The 24,547-nt window shown below is 43.1% G+C and overlaps 1 protein-coding gene across 1 annotated transcript in view; it reads left to right on the forward strand.

The window, feature by feature from the left end:
* ANKS1A (ankyrin repeat and sterile alpha motif domain containing 1A) overlaps window positions 1–24,547 on the forward strand; it is a 171,607-nt gene that overhangs the window by 21,796 nt on the left and 125,264 nt on the right. The window contains 3 exon segments of the mRNA XM_077484450.1: window positions 4,771–4,851; window positions 11,245–11,401; window positions 15,866–16,022. Coding sequence (XP_077340576.1) covers window positions 4,771–4,851; window positions 11,245–11,401; window positions 15,866–16,022 — 395 coding nt within the window.

A 24,547-nucleotide genomic window follows, 5' to 3' on the forward strand; every position in this document is an offset into this window, starting at 1 on the left:
CCAGGGCTTCTTCCCCACAACCCAGGCCGGTGGGCGGGGGACTTATCGGAATCTGCAACAAGGGTGCCCCCAGATCCGCCCCCCCATGTGAATGAGTATGGAGTACATACATAATACCCCCTACTCATTCACCACAAAAGTGTAAGAAGTAAATAAAAACAACACAAGTTTTTGACAAGTCCTGTATTAAAAAAAATCAAAAATGTCTGTCTACATTTCTGGTATAGTGTGATGGTTGCTGTATCTTAGGGGTGGTTTTCAAGGCAGTGCATTTTACAGTGCACCACACCTAACACGTGCATATCTGGACAGGTTTTTTTTAGATCATTTTTATTATTTACATTAACCATTTAATAGAAAGTTCTCATTCTAATAGCGTTGATGCCAATGTTTATTCGTCCTTTTAATTCCAATATTTCTTTATTGAATTTTTTTTTCCAAAGACAGTAACAATAACAGGAAGCTTAAGTGCAATTAACATATGACATGTATGACAAAGCATATCTATATGTTGCAGAATAATTATGAACCATGGCCCCTGTATCATGTATAAAACACTAGGCCGCATGTGTGCCCATATGGGAGATAAAAGCACTCCCGCCCGTCGGATTTAAGTCAGCTGTTGAAGTTGCAGAACTCTCTTGAGCTTTATGGTGACCGAAAGGGCCAACTTGATTTTCCAGCTTTGATATGTACCCAGCATGCTCAGTGATGGCCGTGTTTGAAGAAAGATTGGTAACCAGTAAAAAACTTAACAATAGAAACAATTTAACAATAGAAACGTATATCCGTTGCCCAGCCATCCTACAATATTATATCATATTTCAGCTCATTCCAACCCAGCCCACCTTCCCCTATTCATGGGTGACCTTTTCTAATCACTTGTCTGCCTGCGATCCACTAGCGGATACCATGCCTGCCGGCGATTCTAACTTCGAGTAGTCTTTTGGTGATTGCCTATGCTGTGAGTGCGAGCAAATTGTACCTCATATGAGCTGTGCGTATTCGTAGCCTGTAGGGTTTCTCTTATATTCCGTGGGTCAGTGTCCATCCAGTGTCGTACTATGGTGAGTCTGGCTGCCATTAGTACATGGGACGCCAACATTCTCCACTGGGCCGGAATCGTGTCTATCCCTAATGCTAGAAGTGCCATGCCCAGAGTGTGCCTAACTTTAATGCCTGTAACTCTAGTATTTGAAATACCTGCCTCCAATGAGCGGGCACGACTATAGTATGTGCATGGGAGTGCCCTGCTTGCCGCATTTCCTCCAGTACTCTGAAGGTACTCCAGGTACGAATTTTGAAATTCAATGCAGTGTGAGATTACCAGCGCATTAGAATCTTATGGTACAGCTCCCATAGATTAACGCTTCTGGTGGTTTCCTCCGCTGGTACTCTGTATACCCCCCCCCCCCCCCCCCAAGTCTCTTTCCCAGGCCTCTATAGTAGTGATCTTGCTGAAGGACTGTTTGTTCTTGGTATGTCTGTAGAATGATGAAATTCTCTTAAGTTTTTAGAGTTTTTAGAGTTTTTAGAGTTTTTAGAGTTTTTAGAGTTTTTAGAGTTTTTAGAGTTTTTAGAGTTTTTAGAGTTTTTAGAGTTTTTAGAGTTTTTAGAGTTTTTAGAGTTTTTAGAGTTTTTAGAGTTTTTAGAGTTTTTAGAGTTTTTAGAGTTTTTAGAGTTTTTAGAGTTTTTAGAGTTTTTAGAGTTTTTAGAGTTTTTAGAGTTTTTAGAGTTTTTAGAGTTTTTAGAGTTTTTAGAGTTTTTAGAGTTTTTAGAGTTTTCAGAGTTATAATACAAAGCAACTTGCCAGGGCAAGTGGGCAACAAGTCTACCACCTTGTTTGTTTAGCATTTGAGCTATCTGCATGTATTGATAAGTTGTGCTCTGAACGTCTTCAGTGCTGGCCCCACATACAGATCTTCGAAGAGAAGGTCCTTGGTGGTACACAAAGTATATAATGCTATATCTGGTATCAATAGTGTCAATGCTGTGATAGGAAACGTAATGGGAATGTAGGAGTCGGCAGAAGTTATCGATCTAAGTAAGTATTTAGAAGCTTCGATGGATGCTTGTGTAGTGGGTGAAGTCATGGGTGGATTGGATGTGCGGAAAGGGTTTGTTATTAAGTAATTGTATAGGTTCCTCCCAGGGACTTGAAATTTCTCTAGCTCTCCCATAAGCTTGTGTTGCCCCTGGGAAACCAGTCTTTTTAACTGAGCTAATATAGTTGCTGCATGGTAGTCTTCCAACAGCGTGTGCCCTACTATATCTTTTTAGTTCGGATTGTGCCTGCTGGAAAAAGGATCTAGGAACCAATTAGGGCTGAAACAACTAATCAATCGACAACTAATCGATTATGAAATTAATCGATTACTATTTTCATAATCAATTAATCGGCCAGTAACATAATGGGGCTAAAAAAAAAAAAAAAAAAAGAACCCTTTATAGTACACAAAGAGCAAATAATCACTACTGTAAATATTAATTTCACAGTTCTACAGTAAAAAAATGAACCCCTTACAGTAGTGATTATCTACTTCTTTTTTTTTTTTTTTCTATAAAGGGCTAATTTTAGTTTTCGTTAACTCCATTATGTTACTAAACGTCTTGGACCTGGTTCACATCTATGCATTTTACATCTGAAAGGGTCAGGGACTTTTAACGCAAAGCGTTGCCTTATTGGTTCAATATACTTCAATGGAGAAGCTGCAGAAAAGCATATAAAGCATTTTTGCAGCAATTTTTGTTTTTGAATCTGCCTAAAAAAAATGCAAATTGCAGTAAAATCACGTGCGCAAAAATCAAAACGTACAGCAAAAAGCACTGCAGAAACAGATCAAAAGCAAACTGCATAGGTGTATACCGAGCCTTATGTTGGCCACACCGATCAATTTTCAGATGAGAATATTAAGATGAAAAATCATTGTACGTTCGCCGAATGAAAGAATTTTGTTTGAAATTTTCACTTGTTTTTAAAATGATTAATTTCTGAATGAAAACCACATACACGGTCTGAAAATTCTTTTGACTAAGAAGTTTTCTATTTCCAAATTTTCCCGTCACTGTGGTTAAAAAAAGAACATCAATTTTGACCCACTTCTTCTTCTTTTTTTTTTTTTTTTTTAAAGGTTATTAATCGAAACAATAATCGGCCAACTAATCAATTCTGAAAATAATCGTTAGTTGCAGCCCTAGAACCAATTTAGTTAATGTTCTGAATAAGTATAAGAATGGGGGACGAATCTGCATTTTAAATGCAGCCAGTCTGCCTGACCTTGTGAGCTCAAACTTCTGTAGTCTCTCTAATTATATCTTAAGGCCTTCATAAATGGGGTATAGTTTTCCTTGGCTTGGGCTGATACCTTGGGAGTGAGTATGATACCAAGATATTCTATGCCTTTTTCTTTCCATGCATAGGGGAAGGTAGAGCTGATATATTGTTTCACTGATTTGGATAACCCTATCCCCAAAAGGTATGATTTACTCTCGTTAACCTTATAATAGGATACAGCATTAAACCATTGTAATGTTTGTTGTATTGAAGCCAGGGAAGTCACCACATCGGAGATCATCCGAATGATATCGTCAGCGAACAGCCTAATGGTATGCATTCTGCCTCCTGAAGAAATACCTGTGATGCATAATAGTGCTGAGCATCTGGCCCTGGAATCCAAATCCAGGAATCCAGGACCATCGCTAGGTAGTCCCAATGGATTCTATCAAACGCCTGTGTCCACAGTGAGGAGCAGAGAAGGCGTTTACATTTTATTAGCTAGATGGACGATATTGATGAGGCGCCTGGTAGCGTCTGCCGTTTTGCTTGCCCTTAGTGAATCCAGACTGATCCGGATGGATCAACGAGGGAAGGATTCCTACCAGTCTGCTGGCTTTCAATTTGACATAGATTTTCAGATCGTTGTTCAGTAATGAGATTGGGCGAAAGTTTTGTGGGGTGTTGGGTTCCTTCCCTGGCTTCGGTAGTGCTATGATCATTGTTTTAAGCATCTCGGGAAGAAATGAGGATGAGGAGGCAGCCCGGTTAAATATTTACACTAAATTTGGTGCTAGTATATCTTTAAAGGTATTAAAATATTCTCCTGTGAAGCCATCAGGGCCAGGGGATTTATTGTTGGGCAGTTTATTCGTCATTTTTCATTAATATTTATTTTTCTTTCATTTCAGCTTTGCACTTGTGGAATATTTGTAACCTGCACCTGTTTTGTGATTCCAAAATAACTTATTATCATTTGTATATTTTGTGTGGGCAGATCAATATCTAGGCGAAACATGCTTACTGCTTCATTGTAATCTGCCAATTGGCCAACTTTAAATTTATGAAATTGACATTTTTGCAAATATAATTTTATTTTTCCCCCAAAAAAAAGTTAGAAAAAAATACATAAGGTATATTGATGCACTGTTCTAACAAGGCATGTTATACATGCAAAGGTTTGTAATTTCATAAAGTAAAATAAATAACAAGATTCCCCCCCCCCCCCCCAAATCAAAATCAAACAATGAAATTGCGCGTTTAATATGTAGAATACTATTTTTCCCATAATGAATATAACGTTTATTCAGTGGCTTAGTGACATCTATTTTTTTTTTTTCTTTAAATGTATTCCAATAAAATGTTAATGGCTTTGGCAAGTAAATAAACATTAGAACAAGCCTCTAAATCTAATACAGTTATGTTTATTACAGTAGCTGACCAAAATGTGTGAATTAATAATAATGCAAGTCTTTCTCCTAATTATATTTCTACAGTATCTGGCGTGGCCCCAATGTGAATTGTGTTGATAGCTCAGGATACACCCCTTTACATCACGCCTCTCTTAATGGACACAAGTAAGTGCTTGAAATTTCCACATTACAAATCACATATAATGGAAGTGCTAGAGCTCAAAAGGAAACCTTACCGCGTTTTGAGATGATGTTCCTTTTTAAGGCTACATTCACACTAGCGATTAGGGCCAGTGCGAATAGTAGCAGCAGGAATCTGAGGTTCCTTCAGCGGCTAGGTGTGGTTGCCGGCCAGAGGAGTAGTTTGATGCTTGTGGGCCCCGATGCAAAAGTTGACCTCCCCCCCACCCCCCCCCCCACTACTTCCAACATGCGTGCAGATAGACAGGGATCACTGCTGGAGAATCAGAGGACAGGGACCCCTGGCAGGTCACTTGGCAGAGCTCCTTTCCCATCCCAGCACTGTATACAGCCCACCCACCCACCCTCCTCCCCCCCCCCCCCCCCCTGCACAGGGCTGAAATCACATTCATTTACACACAGTCTGTCAGTCTTCACAGGATGTATTTGGCTTTTATGTTGCCCTTCTGACCTGTGAAATTCTCTGGTCGGGATGGCAGTGTAGTTGTAGTAGGCAGATACACCCTGTGCAGATCATGGCTAACTGGCTGTATTGTAAAGGAATGTGATTTCTGCCCTGTGGAGGAGGAACACTATAGAGTGCTGTAATGGCAAAGGAGCTCAGCAGCCAGGCATAGCATGCAGGGTGGTCAGGGGGCTTGGGGGGGCGGCAACAAGCCATGTGACACAAAATCTGGAGCGTGTAGCCCTTCAGGGGCCCTCCTAGGAGGTGTTAAGGGAATTGAAGCGATTTCTGAAGGTTTCTCTGTCAGTGTTGGCAGGTGTTGGGGGAAGGTCACCTCCTGGAGGTGTATGTACATTCCCCAGTTGTCAGGAAAGTGGGGTAAGTAGACATCACTCTCCTCTTGCCTAGCTGAGCTGGGTTACCATTCCATGTTGCCAGCAGCACAGATACTTCTCCATCCTGGACTAGTCTCACCTCGTGCTCCTCTCCATTCAGAAAATGGCTCACAGCTACTCCCCAGCCAATGGGAACAGAGGAGTATGGACTGTGGGAGGCAAAGTAGAAGCCCAGTACTGGAGCGTGGCTGTGGGGCCCTAGGGCAGATCGGAGCTGTATTTTGTGGAGGATATGATAATATGACAGGGAGGCTGCAGGGGCCCCCTGGAGCTAGGGTTGGGGTTGCGATTGTGACCCCTGCAACCGCTTATGCTGCGCCCATGCCACTAGAATGACAGGTTTCTGGTGGCCTCAGATATTTGTGGCTGACTGCACAGCCAGTGATTAGCTGTGGTGATTGCTGCTGGACGCACTTTGTGTGCATCCAGCAACAATCACTGCAGGTAATCACTGGCTGTGAAGAGCTGCAAGCGCCGTGGACCACACCTACCCACTGAAAACCGCAACAGGAACTGACACTACAATTCACATTGGCCTTACCTGCTGATGTGACTGTAGCCTTATGCCGTGTACACATGAGCGGAATGTCCAACAGGACCTTTTCATCATATATTCCGATCGTGTGTATGCCCCATCTGATTTTTTTACATCAAAAATTCTGACGGACCTATAGAACATGTTCTAAATATTTCAGACGGAACCAATTCCTATCGGGAAAACCGCTCGTCTGTATGCTGTTCTGATGTACCAAAAATGACGCATGCTCTGAAGCAAGTACGAGATGGAAGCTATTGGCTACTGGCTGTTGCACTTCCTTTTTCTAGTCCCGTCGTACATGTTGTACGACACAGCATTCTTGATGCTGTGTACGCAAAGTGTGACCAAAGTGTGATCGTGTGTACGCACGACAGTTTCAGTGGAACTCCATCGGAAAAACCTTCAGAGTTTATTCTGACGGTCGTGTGTACAGGGCATTACAGTATACGGGCTCTGTGAACAACTACAGACATGGGATTGCCAGCTGACCTGACTGAAAACAGCAAATTGAGCGATTGTCATCAACTAGCCAGTCCTTAAAGCTGGTTACAGATGTTATAGGGAGTGTTCACACTGCCCCGCTGTGCTTTGGCCACAGTGCGGGTGCAGTGGGATGTGCCTGCGTTTTTTGTGATGGTTAGCTGCGCATTTTCATGCGCTTTCAGAAAATGCACATAAACTGAAAGACGCAATAGAAGTCTACAGGAAAGCAAAGCTAACCCACATGAAAACCACAGGTACACTGCACTGTGGCCAAAGCGCAGTGGATCAGGGTGAAGCTGCCCCTAGTCTGATTGGACAGATATATAAAAATAAAAGTAACGCATGCATGTGTATTGCAAGAGAATATTTAACGCCAAACTACGTTCTACAAATGGTGTACCTGCCTCCATACCAGCTAGATACGATCATTGCATCCCTTGCCAGTTGTCTTCATCCGTTATTTAACCCAACATACAGGCACAATGCTGTGAATGTCTCTACAAGTCCAGTGAAAGGCCACGCCTAAATCAACCATTTTTATTCCCCCCCCCCCCCTCCATTTCAAAAATATTTGCCAGCGATCTTACAGTGAGGGGAAAATGATTTGATCTCCTGCTGATTTTGTATCAGTCTCTAATTTTAATGGTCGGTTTATTTTAACTGTGAGAGCCAGAATAACAACAAAAATATAAAAAAAAATAAATAAAAAAAAAGGCATTTTCTAAAAAGTTATGAATTGATTTGCATTTTAATGAGTGAAATAAGTATTTATCCCCTATCAATAAGATTTCTGGCTCCCAAGTGTCTTCTATAGAGGTAACAAGCTGAGATTAGGAGCACTCTTAAAATCACACACATAGGTTGGACTTGTATGTTTTTCAACCTCACCAACTATATAAGTATGTAAAGAGAGTGCTACTAATCTCGGCTTGTTACCTGTATAAAAGACACCTGTCTGCAGAAGCAATCAATCACATTCCAATCTCTCCACCATGGCTAAGACCAAAGAACTGCCCAAGGATGTTAGGGACAAGATTGTAGACCTACACAAGGCTGGAATGGGCTTCAAGACCATTGTCAAACAGCTTGGTGCAAGGGTGATAGCAGTTGGTGCGATTAGTTGCTGTCAATCTCCCTTGGTCTGGGGCTCTATGCAAGATCTCGCCTCATGGAGTTTCAATAATCATGAGACCGGTGAGGAATCAGCCCAGAACTACACGGGTGGATCTTGTCAATGATCTCAAGGCAGCTGGGACCATAGTCCCCAAGAAAACAATTGATAACACACTACGCCGTGAAGGACTGAAATCCTCCAACGCTCGCAAGATCCCCTGCTCAAGAAAACGCATGTACAGACCCGTCTGAAGTTTGCTAATGAACATCTGAATGATTGAGAGGAGAACTAGGTGAAAATGTTGTGGTCAGATGAGACCAAAATCAAGCTCTTTGGCATCAACTCAACTCGCTGTGTTTGGAGGAGGAATGCTGCCTATGACCTCAAGAACACTGTCAAACATGGAGGTGGAAACATTCTGCTTTGGGGTGCTTTTCTGCTAAGGGGACAGGACAACTTAAATGCATCGAAGGGAAGATGTATGGGACCATGTACCATCAAATTTTGGGTGAGAACCTCCTTCCCTTAGCTAGGGCATTGCAAATGGGTCGTGGCTGGGTATTCCAGCCTGACAGTGACCCAAAACACGTGGCCAAAGCAAGAAAGGAGTGGAGCAAGAAGAAGCACATTAAGGCCCTGGAGTGGCCCAGCCAGTCTCCAGACCTTGATCCCAAAGAAAATATGTGGAGGGAGCTGAAGGTTTGTTACCAAACATCGGCCTCAAAACCTTAATGACTTGAAGAGCATCTGCAAATAGGAGTGGGACAAAATCTCTCCTGAGATGTGTGCAAACCTGGTGGCCAACTACAAGAAATGTCTGACCTCTGTGATTGCCAACAAGGGTTTTGCCACCAAATACTAAGTCATGTTTTGCGAAGTGGTCAAATACTTATATCACTCATTAAAATGCAAATCAATGTATAACTTTTTGAAATGTTGTTCTGGATTTTTTTGTTCTGTCTCTCACTGTTAAAATAAACCTACTATTAAAATTATAAACTGATCGTTTCTTTGTCAGTGGGCAAACGTACAAAATCAGCAGGGGATCAAATACTTTTTTCCCTCACTATATGTATTTTATAATAAAACCAAGAAAGGACATGCACATAACAGTGTTAACCCTCTTTTGAAAGTTCCATGCTAAGTGGCGTCTTCTCTCACTTTTGCACCACCACTATTTTCCCTTCACACACCAACCTGTATGGAAGCGATGAGTTTCCACAGGCACGGCAAAACCAGGCTTTTTAATGCAGACATTGGTCTTGGCGACAGCAATAAAAACCCCTCTCTACTGTTATGAGTGACCATTGACAGCAGTAATAAATACCCCTCCACTGATGACGGTGACAGTATCGATAACAACCCACATCAACTCACTGACTTGATTGCCACTTTCCCAATATTCCAGTGACTCTGGCACTGCAGCTGGCTGTCATCTTTACACCATTTATGTCAGTGCTCGACAAAACCCGGTCGCCAGGTCGCATTGGCGACTAGAATCAGCGACCTTGCGCCTGGGGCAGCATAGCTGGGGGTATCCCGTCTCCATGGACCCCCCCCCCCCCGCGCGCGCGCGATTGCGTCGGGCCGCGCCGCAGGCGGCCGGTAATTGAGCCCCCGGCTTTGAGGCCTTCTGTGATCCTATGGTTCCTTCTGGAATCTGGCGCCCTCTTGTGGTGGCCGTTGGAATTACAACCAACAAAAAAAAAAAAAAAATATATATATATATATATATATTTTTTTTTATTTATTCTAACACCCTAGAGAGTAAAATGGTGGTCGTTGCAATACTGTCTGTCACACTGTATTTGCACAGCGGACTTACAAGCGCACTTTTTTTGGGGAAAAAATTTTTATTTAATAAAAAAAAAAAAAAGACAACAGTAAAGTTAGCCCATTTTTTTTTTTTTATATTGTGAAAGATAATGTTACGCCGAGTAAATTGATACCCAACTTGTCACGCTTCAAAATTGCGCCCGCTCATGGAATGGCGACAAACTTTTACCCTTTAAAATCTCCATAGGCGACGTTTAAAAAATTCTACAGGTTGCACGTTTTGAGTTACAGAGGAGGTCTGAGGCTAGAATTATTGCTCTTACTCTACCGATCGCAACGATACCTCACATGTGTGGTTTGAACACAACGCTTTCATATATGCGTTCGCTTCTGCACGCAAGCTTGGCGAGACAGGACGCATTTAAAACATTTTTTTTTTCTTATTTTAACTTTTATTTTTTTCACTGTTCTTTTAAAAAAAAAAAAATGTGTGTCACTTTTATTCCTATTACAAGGAATGTAAAAATCCCTTGTAATAGAAAAAAGCATGACAGGTCCTCTTATATATGAGATCTGGGGTCAGAGAGACCTCACATCTCATATTTACACTAAAATGCAATTTAAAAATGTCCCTCTAAGAGCTATGGGCAATGACTTGGAGACAGGTGGGGGGCTGGGGGCTATCTTCCCCTCACTCGTCTCCATGTCAGGCCAGGGACAGGTCCAGATCGCCGTCACGGACCTGGCTCCTAACTTTTTTAGCTGGCTCCTAGATTCCAAGCAAATTTGTCAACCCCTGATTTATGTGACACTGGCACCACAACTCACTGCTGCCTACCTTTCCTCTACTTTTGTGGTGACACTGATATTGTACCTAGATGCTGCCAGCTAAGTGACCCATTTTACTTTGTCAGTGCTGATCATCCTATACCTTTCACTTCTCCTATACTAAAAATACCTTTCTACAAACAAGTCCCACTGTAGTTTGCCCCCCACTGCCCAAGCTCTCACTTTGCTGTGTCGATTGCTTTCACATAATCTGATCAGAAAGAGTCGAGAGTGGCTGTGCTTCGGATTTTCCAGGTTCTCCGCAGAAGCCATGGTCAGGAAAACCTGTAGCTGCCCAGAGGACATGTCCTAGAGACCCCCAGCTACCACCATACTCTGTAAGTGCCTCATCTGCCCCAGAGAACACTGGGAGTTCTAGTCCTTCTGGAGTCCATGGCAAGCATGCACAGTAAAGGGCACATAACCAGTTGGACAGTCAGGGATGTGTGGTAGCATAGGATAAGGAATAGGGTGGGGAGCACTCTGCACCCTGCTTGTATTCTGCATCAGGGTTGTTCAACTCGAGAGCAGTCTGTTGGACAGCTATAATCTAAACACTCCAATTGATTTGTGTTATAAGTAGGCCCTCACCTATCTGATAACTGCTGTGCCCAGCTTTTGTCTCTTGTTTGTTTCAGACTTATATTTATTGTTGCAAAGTTAGTGATATGTACAGTATATATCTCAATGGTAAGTACCAGACTGACTGACATGAGTTTCTGTATGATATTTGCATGTTGTACATCGCCTAATGCTGTGACAAATTATATTCCATCAGGGATGTTGTGGAAGTCCTTTTGAGGAATGAGGCTGTGACAAACATTGCAGACTGTAAAGGTTGTTTTCCTCTGCATCTAGCAGCATGGAAGGGAGATTCTCAAATTGTACGACTTCTCATTCATCATGGACCTTCCCATGCAAAAGTCAATGAACAAGTACGTTGAAATGTCGTTCTCCTTTCTTTTAAACCACTATTTGTTTTTCTCTCCCAGTGCAAATGTATTCAGGGATGTAAGCATGTTCATATTTGTTAATTACAGTTTTCTCTGATTTGTTCTGTTAAAGATTAACTAAATGCTATTTTTTTTGGGGGGAGGGGGCACACGTCATGGGTTAGAACCACTTTCAGGTTTATATTGCTTTCTGTGTCCCATTTGGAGGATTTACTCTTTTAACGCGTACACGCGATCCGATTTATCGTTGGAAAAATATATTGACGACTTTTCCGATGGGATTCCGCTCAAGGTTGCCTTGCATAAACAGTATAAGCATCACGCAAAAGTTAGCTGAAATTTACGACCATCAAGAACGCAGTGACGCACAACACTAAGACGAGCTGAGAAAATGAAGTTCAATGCTTCCGAGCATGCGTAGGAATTTTGCTCGTCGGAATTGCTGCAAACGATCGCATTTTCAGATTTGGAACTTTTCCCGACTGAAAAATTTGAGGGCATGCTCTCAATCTTTTGCTGGCTGGAATTCCGCCAGCAAAAGACCGATGGAGCATACATATGGTCACATTTTCCATTGGAAAAACCCTCACCTGTCTTTTTTTTTTTTTTTTTTTGTCCTGGCCGAAATTCCGTTTGTGTGTATGCAGCATTTGTCCTGATCACGAATTTCACCACATATGAAAGTGAGTAAATCCAAAATGTTGTGCCACCAGAGCATGAATAGAGAGGAAATCTTCCAACTGGGAACCTTGTTCCTGTGACGGTTGTCTAGGAAGGGATTCCCCTCACATTGGAAAGATGTATTTTCTTTCTTCCTGTTGAGCCTGCAGTACATAAAGTCAAAGGAAATCTGCCTAATAAGACACAAATGGCAAAAAGCACAATAGTTACAATCCCCCCCCAACCTATCAAAGAAGAAATAAAATATCTGGGTTTACATGTATTTTTAAAGTGGTTGTAAACCCCATTCATGAACTTTGAGCTAGGCACATATATATAATGTAGCGTTTATCTCTCTCCAAAGCTCTAAGTGCCATGTCTTTCTGCTGCTCCGTTCCTCTGTTATCAGCAGAGTCGCTTCAGTCAGATTCTCTGACACATGAGATAACAGCAGCTGAAAATTTGTGGAGAGGGAGAATGTTCCTTCATTCTTCTGCCTGTGTGGAGGGGGGTGTGTGCCTTCATCCAGTTGGCTCTCAGTGTAAGCCCAGACTCCCCTCCCCCTGCTGAGAGAGAGAGATTTCTAACACAATCTGCACTTTTTAGTGTAGAAAGGGAAAGACAGCAAATATACCAGTAAAATGTATGTAGGGAGATTTGCTTCATTTTTGTGTATCATCTGAGGCTTTTTACTTCATTGGGTATAGGACAGGGTTTGCAACCATTTTAAAACTGAACTCCAGCCATACCTTCAGTCTTGCACTATTTTACATGCTCCTCTATTATACTGAAATTGCTTGCTCTGATTCCACTTCACACTGTGAGCACTTTATTGTGTGCATTACAAGCTGAAACAAGTCTGATAGAGCTAGTCTCTGCTGTAAATGCAGCTTGCCTAAGAACGCAAGCTCCAGACTGACCTCCTCCCTTCATAACGCCTACCAGGAACCTGCCCACTGCTTGAATCTGGGTTAAGGGCTCTTGAACAGTGTACAGAGGCTGGGTTCTTTGATGTTTTAGCCCCCGTACACACGGTAGGACATTCCGATGGAAAATGTCCGATCGGACCCTTTTTGTCGGATAATCCGACCGTGTGTGGGCTCCATCGGACGTTTTCTGTCGGAATGTCCGACCAACTAAGTTTGAGAACTGGATATAAAATTTTCCGACAACATGATCCGATCGTTTGCAGAGAATTCCAGTCGGACAAAGTGCCACGTGTGCTCTGATCAAATTACCAGACCAAAGCTATTGGCTACTAGCCTCAACGTAGTTCCGGCATAACGCATGAACGTCATCATGTTACGAACAATCGGATTTTCGGACAACTTTGTCCAACCATGTGTATGCAACACCAGTTTCGGACAAAATCCGTTTGAAATAATCTGATGGATTTTGTGGTTGGAATGTCCGACCGTGTGTACAGGGGCTTACAGAAAGCTATATACAGACCCCTGCCAGTACCTTCTACCAGCCCCATGATTTGCCTGTAATGCACAGAGAAGCACAGAAAACCAATGATCGCATTACTAGTTATGGATTAAAAGCAGGTTTTATTTAAAAATGTCATTAGAATGTTAATGAGGGAGACTAAGAAAAGAACAATATAAGCAGACCAAATGTGAGTTCTAAATGCTTTGTTGAAGATTAATATTCTTAAATTCTGCACCTTGCATACCATCTTCACTTAGTTACTCTTGTGTTTTTAAAGGCTAACTTCGCCTTTATAGAGAGAGTAATAAATGCATATATTTATTCAGAAAAAAGGTACGTTTATTTTTATTTTTTCCTGGAGGAGCCTGGAAAGCATCGCGATCAGTAGATCTTGAGTACAATGTGGGCTCCTGCAGACACGTCCTTTTGGCTTTCAGTCCGTACCTCTGTATGGGATTCAGTTTGAAAGCCAGAGGACATGTCAATGAACTACAAGAGCGCTCATTGAAACTACAAGTCCTTCTGCCAGGGATTTGTGAATGAAAGACGCAGCTGTGTGGGTGGAGTCCCACAAAGCCGTGCGTTTTTTTAAAAGTGACAGTGCGTACGGAGAGAGAATCCCTGCCTGCTGTCACAGGGAGGAGGGTATAGGGAGAAGGAGGACTGGAGCTGGAATATGGTTGAACATGTAACATATTCCAAAGGTGAACTTAGCCTTTAACATTAAAGTGGTTGTAAACCCTTACAAACCACTTTGACCTACAGGTAAGCCTAGATTAAGGCTTACCTGTAGGTCCAAGAAATATCTCCCAAACCTATACGGTTTAGGAGATATTTGCCCGAAGACGGGCACCGCTATCTGCGGCACATGCGCCGTAGACAGCGGCACGCAGGCGCACTGAGCGGGGCATCATCGATGACGGCAATGCCGCAAGTCTCGGCTCCCGTGCGGGAGTGATGTCATCGCTGCTCCGGCGAATCACAGACCCAGAGCAGCAAGACCCACGGAGACCCACCAAGAAGATGGACGCTCGGAACTACAGGGGACAGCGGCGACTTCGCTGGCTCCTGTGTCAGGTAAGTGACACATAATGGACTACTATGCGATGCATAGTAGTCCATTATGCTTTGCCTTTACAGGGAATGAAAGAGGAAGTAAACTCATCAGGGTTTACTTCCTCTTTAAGGACCCTTTCTCCTTTTATTTACAGCACTTTTTCAGAAAATGCCTTTTGTTTGTGTAGATTCTGTTTTGCATACCTCAGATGTTGATATGTGTGATGAGGTTGCAGGTAAGGCTTCTTCCTGATGACTTTACAATGTGGATCTTATTTGTACAACACTACACCATAGAGGGGTACAACATGTGCAACATCACTCCTATGTCAGTCGTTCCTACATGTCCTTTGATGTCAAATGAGAGTCTGCATTTGCCTTTCTGCACATCATACAAGCACTCCTTTGTGAAATGTTTGCCTTAAATTCCACCGTTCCCCCTAACTGCCATTTCATGAAGCCATTACAGACAGTGAAAATTGTAAGCCGGAAACTTTTTGCAATCTTTATGGCTAACGTTTGGCTTTATTTTCAGATTCCCTCTGTTGCTTAGTTTGGCCCATGGTTGTTGAGTAACAGCTGAAAGTTTGGAATGTCAAGGATTTTATTAGGTTCTGTAATTGTTAACAGGTGGCAACTACTAACTAATGGGACCTTGTAAAAACAGTGTTTATTACTTGTGAAAGGACGTCTACACTTTTGCACATGGTAGACATATGTTTTTGTTTTTTTGTTTTAAAGGTGATGAAAATAAATGTAACCGTAAGGTAATATTTGCAAATATATGTTTTTTGTTTTTTTTTATGTGGTGTTTTTTTTTTTTTTTTTTTTTTTTATATTAGTACATTTTGTAAGTGGAAAGTAGTAATATGGCCAGGAGTGCCCAGACTTTAGTAAACAATGTGCATTTAATATTTTTTTTTTAAAACTGGAGCCTGCAAAGCATTCCACTCTCGATCAGCAGATCGTGGGTGCAGTATCTGGCTTTTGCAGACATTGCTAACAGCTCTCTGCCTGTACCTCCGCAGGAAGTGTCAGTGAACTGCGAGGGTGCTGACCAGCACGCTCAGTTAATTGAGAACTACAAGGCATCTGCCATAGTGGCAGGTGGAACTTGTAGTTTATTCACAGATCTCTGCCCGCGCAGCTGGGCCATTTTTAAAACGTGGCAAAGGCTGCGGGGGAGATGAATCCCCACCTGCTTTCACAGGAAGGATAAACCCTAAATACTGGTGTAACATGTTCAGAAGGTGAAAGTGGGCTTTAAACCTAATGCCGAACTATTTTCTGTAACAGATAATGGAAACCCCAACAAGGGAAAATGCTCTGTTGGATCTATTCATTTCAAACAATATAGAGCTTATTGCAGATGTGTGGGTTAGACACAACTTGGGTAGTAGTGATCATGGTGTAATCGCATTTCCCATAAGTTACAGGAAAGAGAAGCGTGTTGGTATGACAAGAACTCTATAGAAAAAAAAAAAAGTTAACTTCAATAAGCTTACACTAAATGGTATCCTATATTTGCAGCAAAGAGGACACAAGCTAAGTCAGAGTGTTTTTAAAGATGAATTAAACAAGTGCATTAGTTATTTTATTAAACTGAGCAATAGGCCTAAAGTATCCAAATTAAAACTTACGGTAGTTGTCTAAATTCTAGTGTTTAAAATAAATTAGTAAAAACAGGCTTATAAAAAATACAAAGTAGAAGGCACACCCTCAGCATTACAGATTTAGAAGTAATGCAAAGGAGCAATGAGGATGTCTGAAAAAGAATACGGGAAACACATTGTTGCAGCAATGGTTTTTCAAATATATTGGTAGCAAAATGATTTAAAAAAACATAACAGCCCCATAACAGACGAGCTTTGTCTTCATATAAAAACAGTCCAGGCAGGATAATACCTATCACTCTTCCGTGAGCTCTCAGGTAGCTGCCGATCCTCCCAAGAGTCCTGCCTGCATGGTGACATCACAGTCTTGCCTACTGACGTGTTGCATCCAATAGGTCTTTCTCAAAGAGCAGGCGAGTTTCCTGGGGAGGATCGGCAGCAGGTGGGGAGCTGACGAGAGAGGGATATATCTTATCCTTGCTGGACTGTTTTTCTATTAAGCCAATCTATATCTGCTACAATGTGTAAAGGCTGTCTATTGGCTATGGAATCTGCCTGCTGCCAGTCACAAGGTGCCATCCACACAACTACAAAATTCCTCAGTCACTGCACAGTCCAGTAGCTGTAATGGCAGGGAGGGAGTTCAGCTGCCCAGAAGATGGCGTGTGCGTGATTTCTCTGGTATCAGCACGACAAATGTTGGTACTTCCCCCCCCAAATTGTTTGTGTTTCCAACAGGTACATTGATTTGGGTCAGTCAGTGACATTTGTCGTATGGATGCACAACACAACTTTAAAATGTGCCCTAGACACTCTTTATGAATTCCCCAGATTTTGTATAAACTAGGCTTGAAGGTTGCCTTTCTAGCTTCAGTATTGTAAATACTAGAATTACCAGAGGTATTTTCTGTAAATTCTTCCAAGAGATGTAACTGACATTCTTTTGTATTTTCGTTTCCTTTCATTGACTTGGGTGCTTGTCAGACTGACCTCCTCCAGTTACTGTGCAGACTGAGTAGAGGAGAAATCATGATATAACAAGTTCTGACGTGACTTGATTTCCCAACAGCATGCATGTTATCAAGGTTTAGACAACAGTACAGTGCTGTTGTCTACATAGCAATGAAAGACACAGCTGAAACTGGCCACCCTGTAAACCTGGTACACTGTTACTGGGATTGCCAATTCTCAATATATTACAGAAAAAGCCATACAAGAAAATAGTGTATTTATGCAGTTTTTTTGCCTTTCTATTCATTTCAGGAACCTAATTGAGGATTTGCTCCCCACAGGCACTTTACTACAGTCCATTTTGCTGGCAAAGATATGTCCCTTCCTTTCTTGTGTATATAATCAAAGGGGTGAACAGAGCGGATCAGCAGACATAAATAGGACCCTCAGAGGCAAAGTAAAAACTTTTTATCGTTGTTAAAAAAAAGAATAAAATGTTCAAGGCATACAGCGTCAATTGATTGTCATGCAGAGACTTGGATTAAAAAATCAAAAGTACCTGGAGGCTAGAGCTGCATGGATAGTTTCATAGTTAGTTAGGTTGAATAAAGACACCAGTCCATCCAGTTCAACCTGAGTGAGTGTCTACAATTGTCCCTATCCCTCACTCAGTCCCCATTCATATACTAGGGCCAATTTTGGACAGAGGCCAATTAACCTACCTGCATGTCTTTGGAGTGTGGGAGGAAACCGGAGTACCCAGAGGAAACCCACTCAGGCACAGGGAGAACATGCAAACTCCAGCAGGAAGTGTCGTGGTTGGAATTCGAACCAGCGACGCTTCTTACTGCTAGGTGAGAGTGCTAACCACTACACCACTGTGCCGCCCCATGACACAGGGGCTTAGGGAAACCCCACACAAAGCCGTTGGACAAAGAACACAGCAGCACCGCTGGTAGGGGGCCCGTCCAGGACCCTAATGAAGGGGGAACCAAACTGCAGGCACAGGAACTGTTGGGGCCAGTATACAGCGGCCGATCACACTGTGTATGAACCCCAGAAGTGATGATAATCAGAAGAAGGGGCATGTCTCCAGTTGGCGATGTTTGACATCTGCAGTTCCCAATTGGCCCAGCAACAGGGTTTGCCCATACTCTTCAGATTCCCTTGGCTGGCATCCGCCAGGCTGTAACATCACATTCGGGCTGTGTACAAAGTGCGAGCGGCCGCTGTATACTGGCCCCAACAGTTCCAGTGCCTGCAGTTTAGTTGCCCCTTCATTGGACCCTTGGCCTTAGGGTCCTGGACGGGCCCCCCACAAGCGGTGCTCATGTATTCTTATTCTTTGTCCAATGGCTTTGTGTTGGGTTTCCCTAAGCCCCTGTGTCGTCCATGCGGCTCCAGCCTCCAGGTACTGTCAGTTTTTTAATACAAGTCTCTGCATGATGATCAATTGACTGCTGTATGCCTTGGTGAACATTTTATAATTTTTAACAATAATAAAAAGTTTTTTAACTGACAATCACACAGTCATGCAATGCTGTACATACAGTATCTGCTCCCCATTCATACCCGAGACCGTGTAACACTAACTAGTCACATGACTAATAAGTCATAAGGGTATGCTCACTTTTGTTGCCAGCGGTTTAGACATTAATGGCAGTCTGTTGAGTTATTTTGAGTGGACAGCAAATTGACACTGTTGTATAAGGTGTACAATCACTACTTTACATTGTAGCAAAGTGTAATTTCTTCAGTGTTGTCCCTTGAAAAGATATAATAAATATTTAGAAAAATGTGAGGGGTGTACTCACTTTTGTAATTTTTTAGTGCTAGAAGCAAAAAAAATAAAAAATAAAATATATATATTATAATATAATTTTTTATTTATGCTAGTAATGGCGGCAATCGTCGGCTTGCGGTGCACGCTATCTGACACTTTGTGGGAACCAGTGACCCTAATACAGTGATCAGTGCTAACAATATACACTCTCTGTGTACTAATTACAGTGGCTGGGAAGAGGTTAAACATCTAGGGAAATCAAAAGGTTAACTGTGTGCCTAACCAGTGTTTTTGTGTAAACTGTGTACTGTTTTTACTCGGGGAAGTGATGGATACCATCTCCTCTCTCCTGTCAGAATGGAGATCTGCCCTGTTTACATCTGATCTCCTTTCCGAATCTCTGCCTGATGATCGGTGGGTGTCGGGCTGTCGGCAGACATCCAGTGCCCAGCACCTGCAGATCAGCTGCTGCTCTGAATAGTCACAGCAGAAGCGGCACGCGCATGCCCCCTTGGCAGGAATGCAGAATCACAGGGGGCCATTCTGTAGCAGTATATCTGCTGTAAGGCGGTCTGTAAGCAGTTGCACATCTCATAATATTTTATGTACATGTAATGTGTTACCTGTAAAAGTCTCCCATGTGTAGATGTCTAAAAACCCTGAGACAGCTGCTGGTTGCTGCTATCTTGGATGTGATGTTAGTTACCCAAGCAGTCTCAGAGCTGTCACTCAAGTAACACTATTACAGTAGTTGTTAACTTACTAAATATGAGGTACCACAACTGCAGCCACACAATATTCATTATATGTAGTGCTACAGAAGTTTGTCAGAGACATGCTTTAGGTGTGGCTGAAGGTTGGACATATGTTTCAGGATACCCCTACAGACTGGAGACATGTTAGAAAAGACTGCAGGAGACCACTGCACCTTTACAAAACAATGCTCTCATTGTTGGCTGCTGGCCACAGATTGGGAGCCAAGACTCTGTTGCCCTTCGCTCCTGCTTTGGCTGCTGCACAAATGGTTAGGGAGGGAGGGGAAGAACATAATTAGACTTTCCTGGAAGAGCAGAGGGTAATGACTTGCAAGGAGGGATGGGCCTATGCTAGGGAATTGACTCTTCTGGAAGTTGTCAAATTTGTTAGCAAGTGCTAACAGATCACCTGCAAGTCGATAAAAAGCTAGTTTCATTTGTTTCCTTTAGGGCCTAGGAAGGTCAGAGACAGGCATGTGTAGCAATTCTTCCCAGGGGTTCAGAATTAAATTGTATCCAGAATCAACAGTCCTTAAAATGGATATAAACCCTTTCCTATACCAAGTGAAGTGAACAGCCTCGCATGATACACAGGGATGAAACAAATCTCCCTCCATAAGTTTTATGTGTATATCTGCTGTCTTCAGCTTGCTATATTCTTTAGAATTCTTACATCGTGTTAGAATTTTTACTTCTTCATTCAGCAGTAGGAGTGTAGTCTTGGCTTACACTGTGTGACAGCTGATTGGAGGATAGGCACACCCACCCCCACCCCTCCGAGTAGGCAGATTGACGAAGATACTTTCAGAGCTGTGCTGTGACAAGACAAGCTCTCTGCTAATCTATTTATAGCATTCACCCCTGACACATTTCAGGCTGCTTTTATCTCTTGTCTCAGGGAACTTGTCAGACGTTATCATGCTGATAACAGAGGCACAAACCCACGGAAAGACATGGGACTTAGTGCTTTGGAGAGAGATAAGTAAACACTAGAGATAGTTGTGCCTAGGTCAAATTTGAATGAATCTGGTTTACATTCACTTTAAGGCATTGCCATCATATGTGTATTAGAGCACCACACTCCTCCAAAACCTCAAAAGTAGGTCAAAGACAAATTTAGCGATGCAGTCAGGGGTCATGAGAAGTGCTTTGTAAGGGTTTTTTGAGATAGTATGTTGAATGAGCATTTTGCTGTAGCAACTTCGATTTTGTTCTATTGTTGGCTATTTCTAGGAAGATCCTTCTCCCGTTTCTCCACTTATAGGAGCTTCAATGAGCCCATAGTTTGTAAGGGTGGTGAATATTGTAGAAGGGAAACCGGGCCTGTAGAATGGGAATCTTTCAAGCGATAATTTAGCAAAAAGTTCAGCATTTCAGGCAATCTGTACATTGAATACTTGATTTTTCTTTGCATTTACCTGCAGTTTTCTTAAGTTGGCCACAGAGTCTCTTTAACGGAGACACTGATAGTAAAAAATATCTGGCAGAGGTTCTACTCTACTCAGTCCTATTATTGCTTTCTGTGTCTGTATTATGGAGAGATTCTCCTCACTTCATGTCCTAGTGGTACAACAGCAGGTAAAGGAAAGCATCTCCAACAGGAACAACACACAGTGATGCTTCATAATTAATGAGTGGAGTGGTCTTTTTGCTGTTATTGGGTAATCATTCTCAGTTTAATACTAAGGAAAAAAATATTGGAAATGGCAGCGAATCGATTAAGGGTCCTTTCACACGGGGCGGATCAGTTCTGATCCGCCCCGTGGATGTCCGTTTGCTCAGCGGGGATCACTCCGCCGATCCCCGCTGAGCAGGGAGATGACAGGTCTGTCTCCGCACACTGTGCAGGGACGGACCTGTCACAGCGCCGCTCTCCCCTATGGGAGATCGGATGACGACGGACCGCAGTGCCCGTCGTCACCCGATCCGATCCGCAGACGGATGGAAAAATAGCTTTTTCCTCCGTTACACTTTTTCGGATCGGAGCGGGTCGGATGTCAGCGGACATGTCACCGCTGACATCCGACGCTCCATAGAGCTCTATGGAGCACCCGTTCAGGTCCGCCTGAAAAACTGACAGGCGGGCCTGAACGGCACGTTAGTGTGAAAGGGGCCTAAGAGATGGACATTTCTGGAGAAGTTCTGTGGCTTTGGCAGTCATTTTATGTATCAGGTGGGGTTGCATTTTTAGGAAGTAAAACTCGTTCAATAAGGATAACAGTCCTATAGGGAATTTAATGGGGGTTGCTGCACAAAGGCAAAACCCCCCTGAAGAGAGGGACCAGGAAATCTAGCTCATTGCAGAACAGTGTGTTTTTGCTTGGCTGGTGGTGAGAACTTCCTTTTTAAAGTGTCAAACCCCAATGAAGATCTAGTATAAATTTAAATTCTGCCTCTGTTTAAACCTAGCTAGAAAATATGTAGTAGGTGGACTTAATAACCATATACTGTATATGTGCGTATACTGTACTGTGTGTGTGTGTGTATCTCTATATATATATATATATAGATAGATGAGATAGATAGGAGATATCTCTATCTAATATTACTATATTATATGATGGTATGTGACCCTCTGCTTTTTTAATGTTTATTGTTGTGACCTTTTCCCTCCCTTTTATGGCTTGTGGACTGAATAGTCTGACTGACATTTGGCTGGGAATGAGAGGTATATAACAAGCAGTAGCAAACTAACTGCCTTTAACGATGTGGCAGAACGTAAATGCTTTTGATAACCTACATGTACGCTTACAATATTAGTGTTTTGTTTTTGTAAGCATAGATGCACTTTAAGCTCAATGTAAAAATATAGGCTCATTTCAGAAAGGAAGCACACCAGAATATGGATCCTTAGGTCAGGTTTACACTGGTGCGACACGACACTCATCCTACTTTGGATCTGACTTTGCCGTGCGACTTGAAGTCTGAGACACATCCAACTTCAATGTGTTTGGTATGAATCTTGAGGGGGAACTCCACGCCAATTTTTAAATAAAAAAACCAGCATGGGTCCCCCTCCAAGAGCATACCAGGCCCTTCAGTCTGATATGGATTTTAAGTGGAACCCCTACGGCGAAAAACCTGCGTGGGGGTCCCCCCAAAATCCATACCAGACCCTTATCTGAGCAAGCAGGCCGGTCAGGAAGGGGGGTGGGGACGAGAGAGCGCTGTAGCGGGCCGCATGCCCTCAACATTGGGGGGGGGGAGTGCTTTGGGCCGGTCAGGAAAGGGGGTGGGGATGAGCCCTGCGGCCCCCCCACCCCAAAGCACCTTGTCCCCATGTTGATGAGGACAAGAGCCTCTTCCCAACAACAGTGGCCGTTAGTTGTTGGGATCTGTGGGTGGGAGGCTTATCGGAATTCGGGAGCCCCCTTTAATAAGGGGCCCCAGATCCTGGCCCCCCCACCCTATGTGAATAAGTATGGGGTACATCGTACCCCTACCCATTCACCTGGGGGGGAAAAGTGTCAATAAAAAAACACACTAGACAGGTCTTTAAGGTAATTTTATTAGGCAGCTCCGGGGGTCTCTTCTGCCTTCTCCGCTCTCTCCAGCCTCTTCCGATGTTGACACGTCACTCTCTCCTGATGTAATGCTGTGTGCGCAATTACTTATATAGGCATGGGGCCCCTTATGACACCGCCCAGGGCATGATGGGGCGAGGTCACCGGATGACATCACCCGGTGGCCACGCCCCGTGCCTTTTTATAAGTTGTTGCACAATGCGCACTCGGCATTACATTGGGAGAGAGAGTCTTGTCAACATCGGAAGAAGACCGGAGGGAAGAAGACGACGGAGAAGACTGGGCCAACACTAGCAAAAGAGCAGAAGATAAATAATAACATTTCTTTAAAACCCTGTCTAGTGTGTGTTCGTGTTTTTTGTTTTTACACTTTTTTTCCCCCCAGGTTAATGGGTAGGGGTACAATTCATATTCACTCACATAGGGCGGGGGCCTGGGATCTGGGGCCCTCTTATTAAAGGCAGCTTACGGATTCCGAAACACCCCCCCCGTCCCCCCCCCCCCCCCCCCCCCCGCCCGCAGACCCCTGACAGCCAACGGCCAGGGTTGTTGGGAAGAGGCCCTTGTCCTCATCAACATGGGGACAAGGTGCTTTGGGGTGGGGGGGCCGCAGGGCTCGTCCCCACTCCCTTTCCTGACCAGCCGGGCTACATGGCTGGGCAAGGGTCTGGTATGTTCTTGGAAGGGGAACCCGTGCAGTTTTTTTTTTTTTTTTTTTTTTTTTTTTTTTTATTTGGCATGGAGTTCCCCCTCAAGATCATCAGCGCACAAGTTGCATGCCAAAGTCGGATCAAGCAAGATGGCAATCCGAATTTCATCCGACTTCAATAATATTCAATGGGCTGAAGTAGGATCAAAGTTGGACCAAAGTAGTACAGGGAGCATTTTCAAAGTCGGACCGAATTGTGCCGCACCAGTTAAGACAGCTCCCATAGGGAAACATTGATTTTTCACATGTCATGCGACATAACCTCCCAATGTCAAAGCGCTTGTTGCACCATTGTAAACCCGGCCTTATTTTAGAAAAGTGACGTGTGCTGGTACCACTAATTCGGTTTCTTTTGAGGACTGGGAGTTCCTAGGCCCCCTCACCCGTTTCTATTATTATGAGACCTTTCCAGGTGCAGTAGGAGCAGAATGATTCCAATGTGAGGCTTGGGCCAGAGAAAAAAAAGGGTGCTAAAACCCACCATAATGAAAGTGTAACATTTGGCAAAAATCACCATTTTTGTTTTATATCCAGTAAATATCCATATTTGTGCTGTGTTTTTTTTTTAAGTTAGGTTTTGTTTTTTGCTTTTTATTTCATTTCCAAAACTGTTTCAGCTCACCTATCTTTTATTGGTTTATTT

This window comes from Lithobates pipiens, unplaced genomic scaffold, assembly GCF_037356315.1.
Source record: "Lithobates pipiens isolate NorthernLeopardFrog02 unplaced genomic scaffold, aLitPip1_a1.2 Scaffold_16, whole genome shotgun sequence".
Taxonomy (NCBI): Eukaryota; Metazoa; Chordata; class Amphibia; order Anura; family Ranidae; genus Lithobates; species Lithobates pipiens.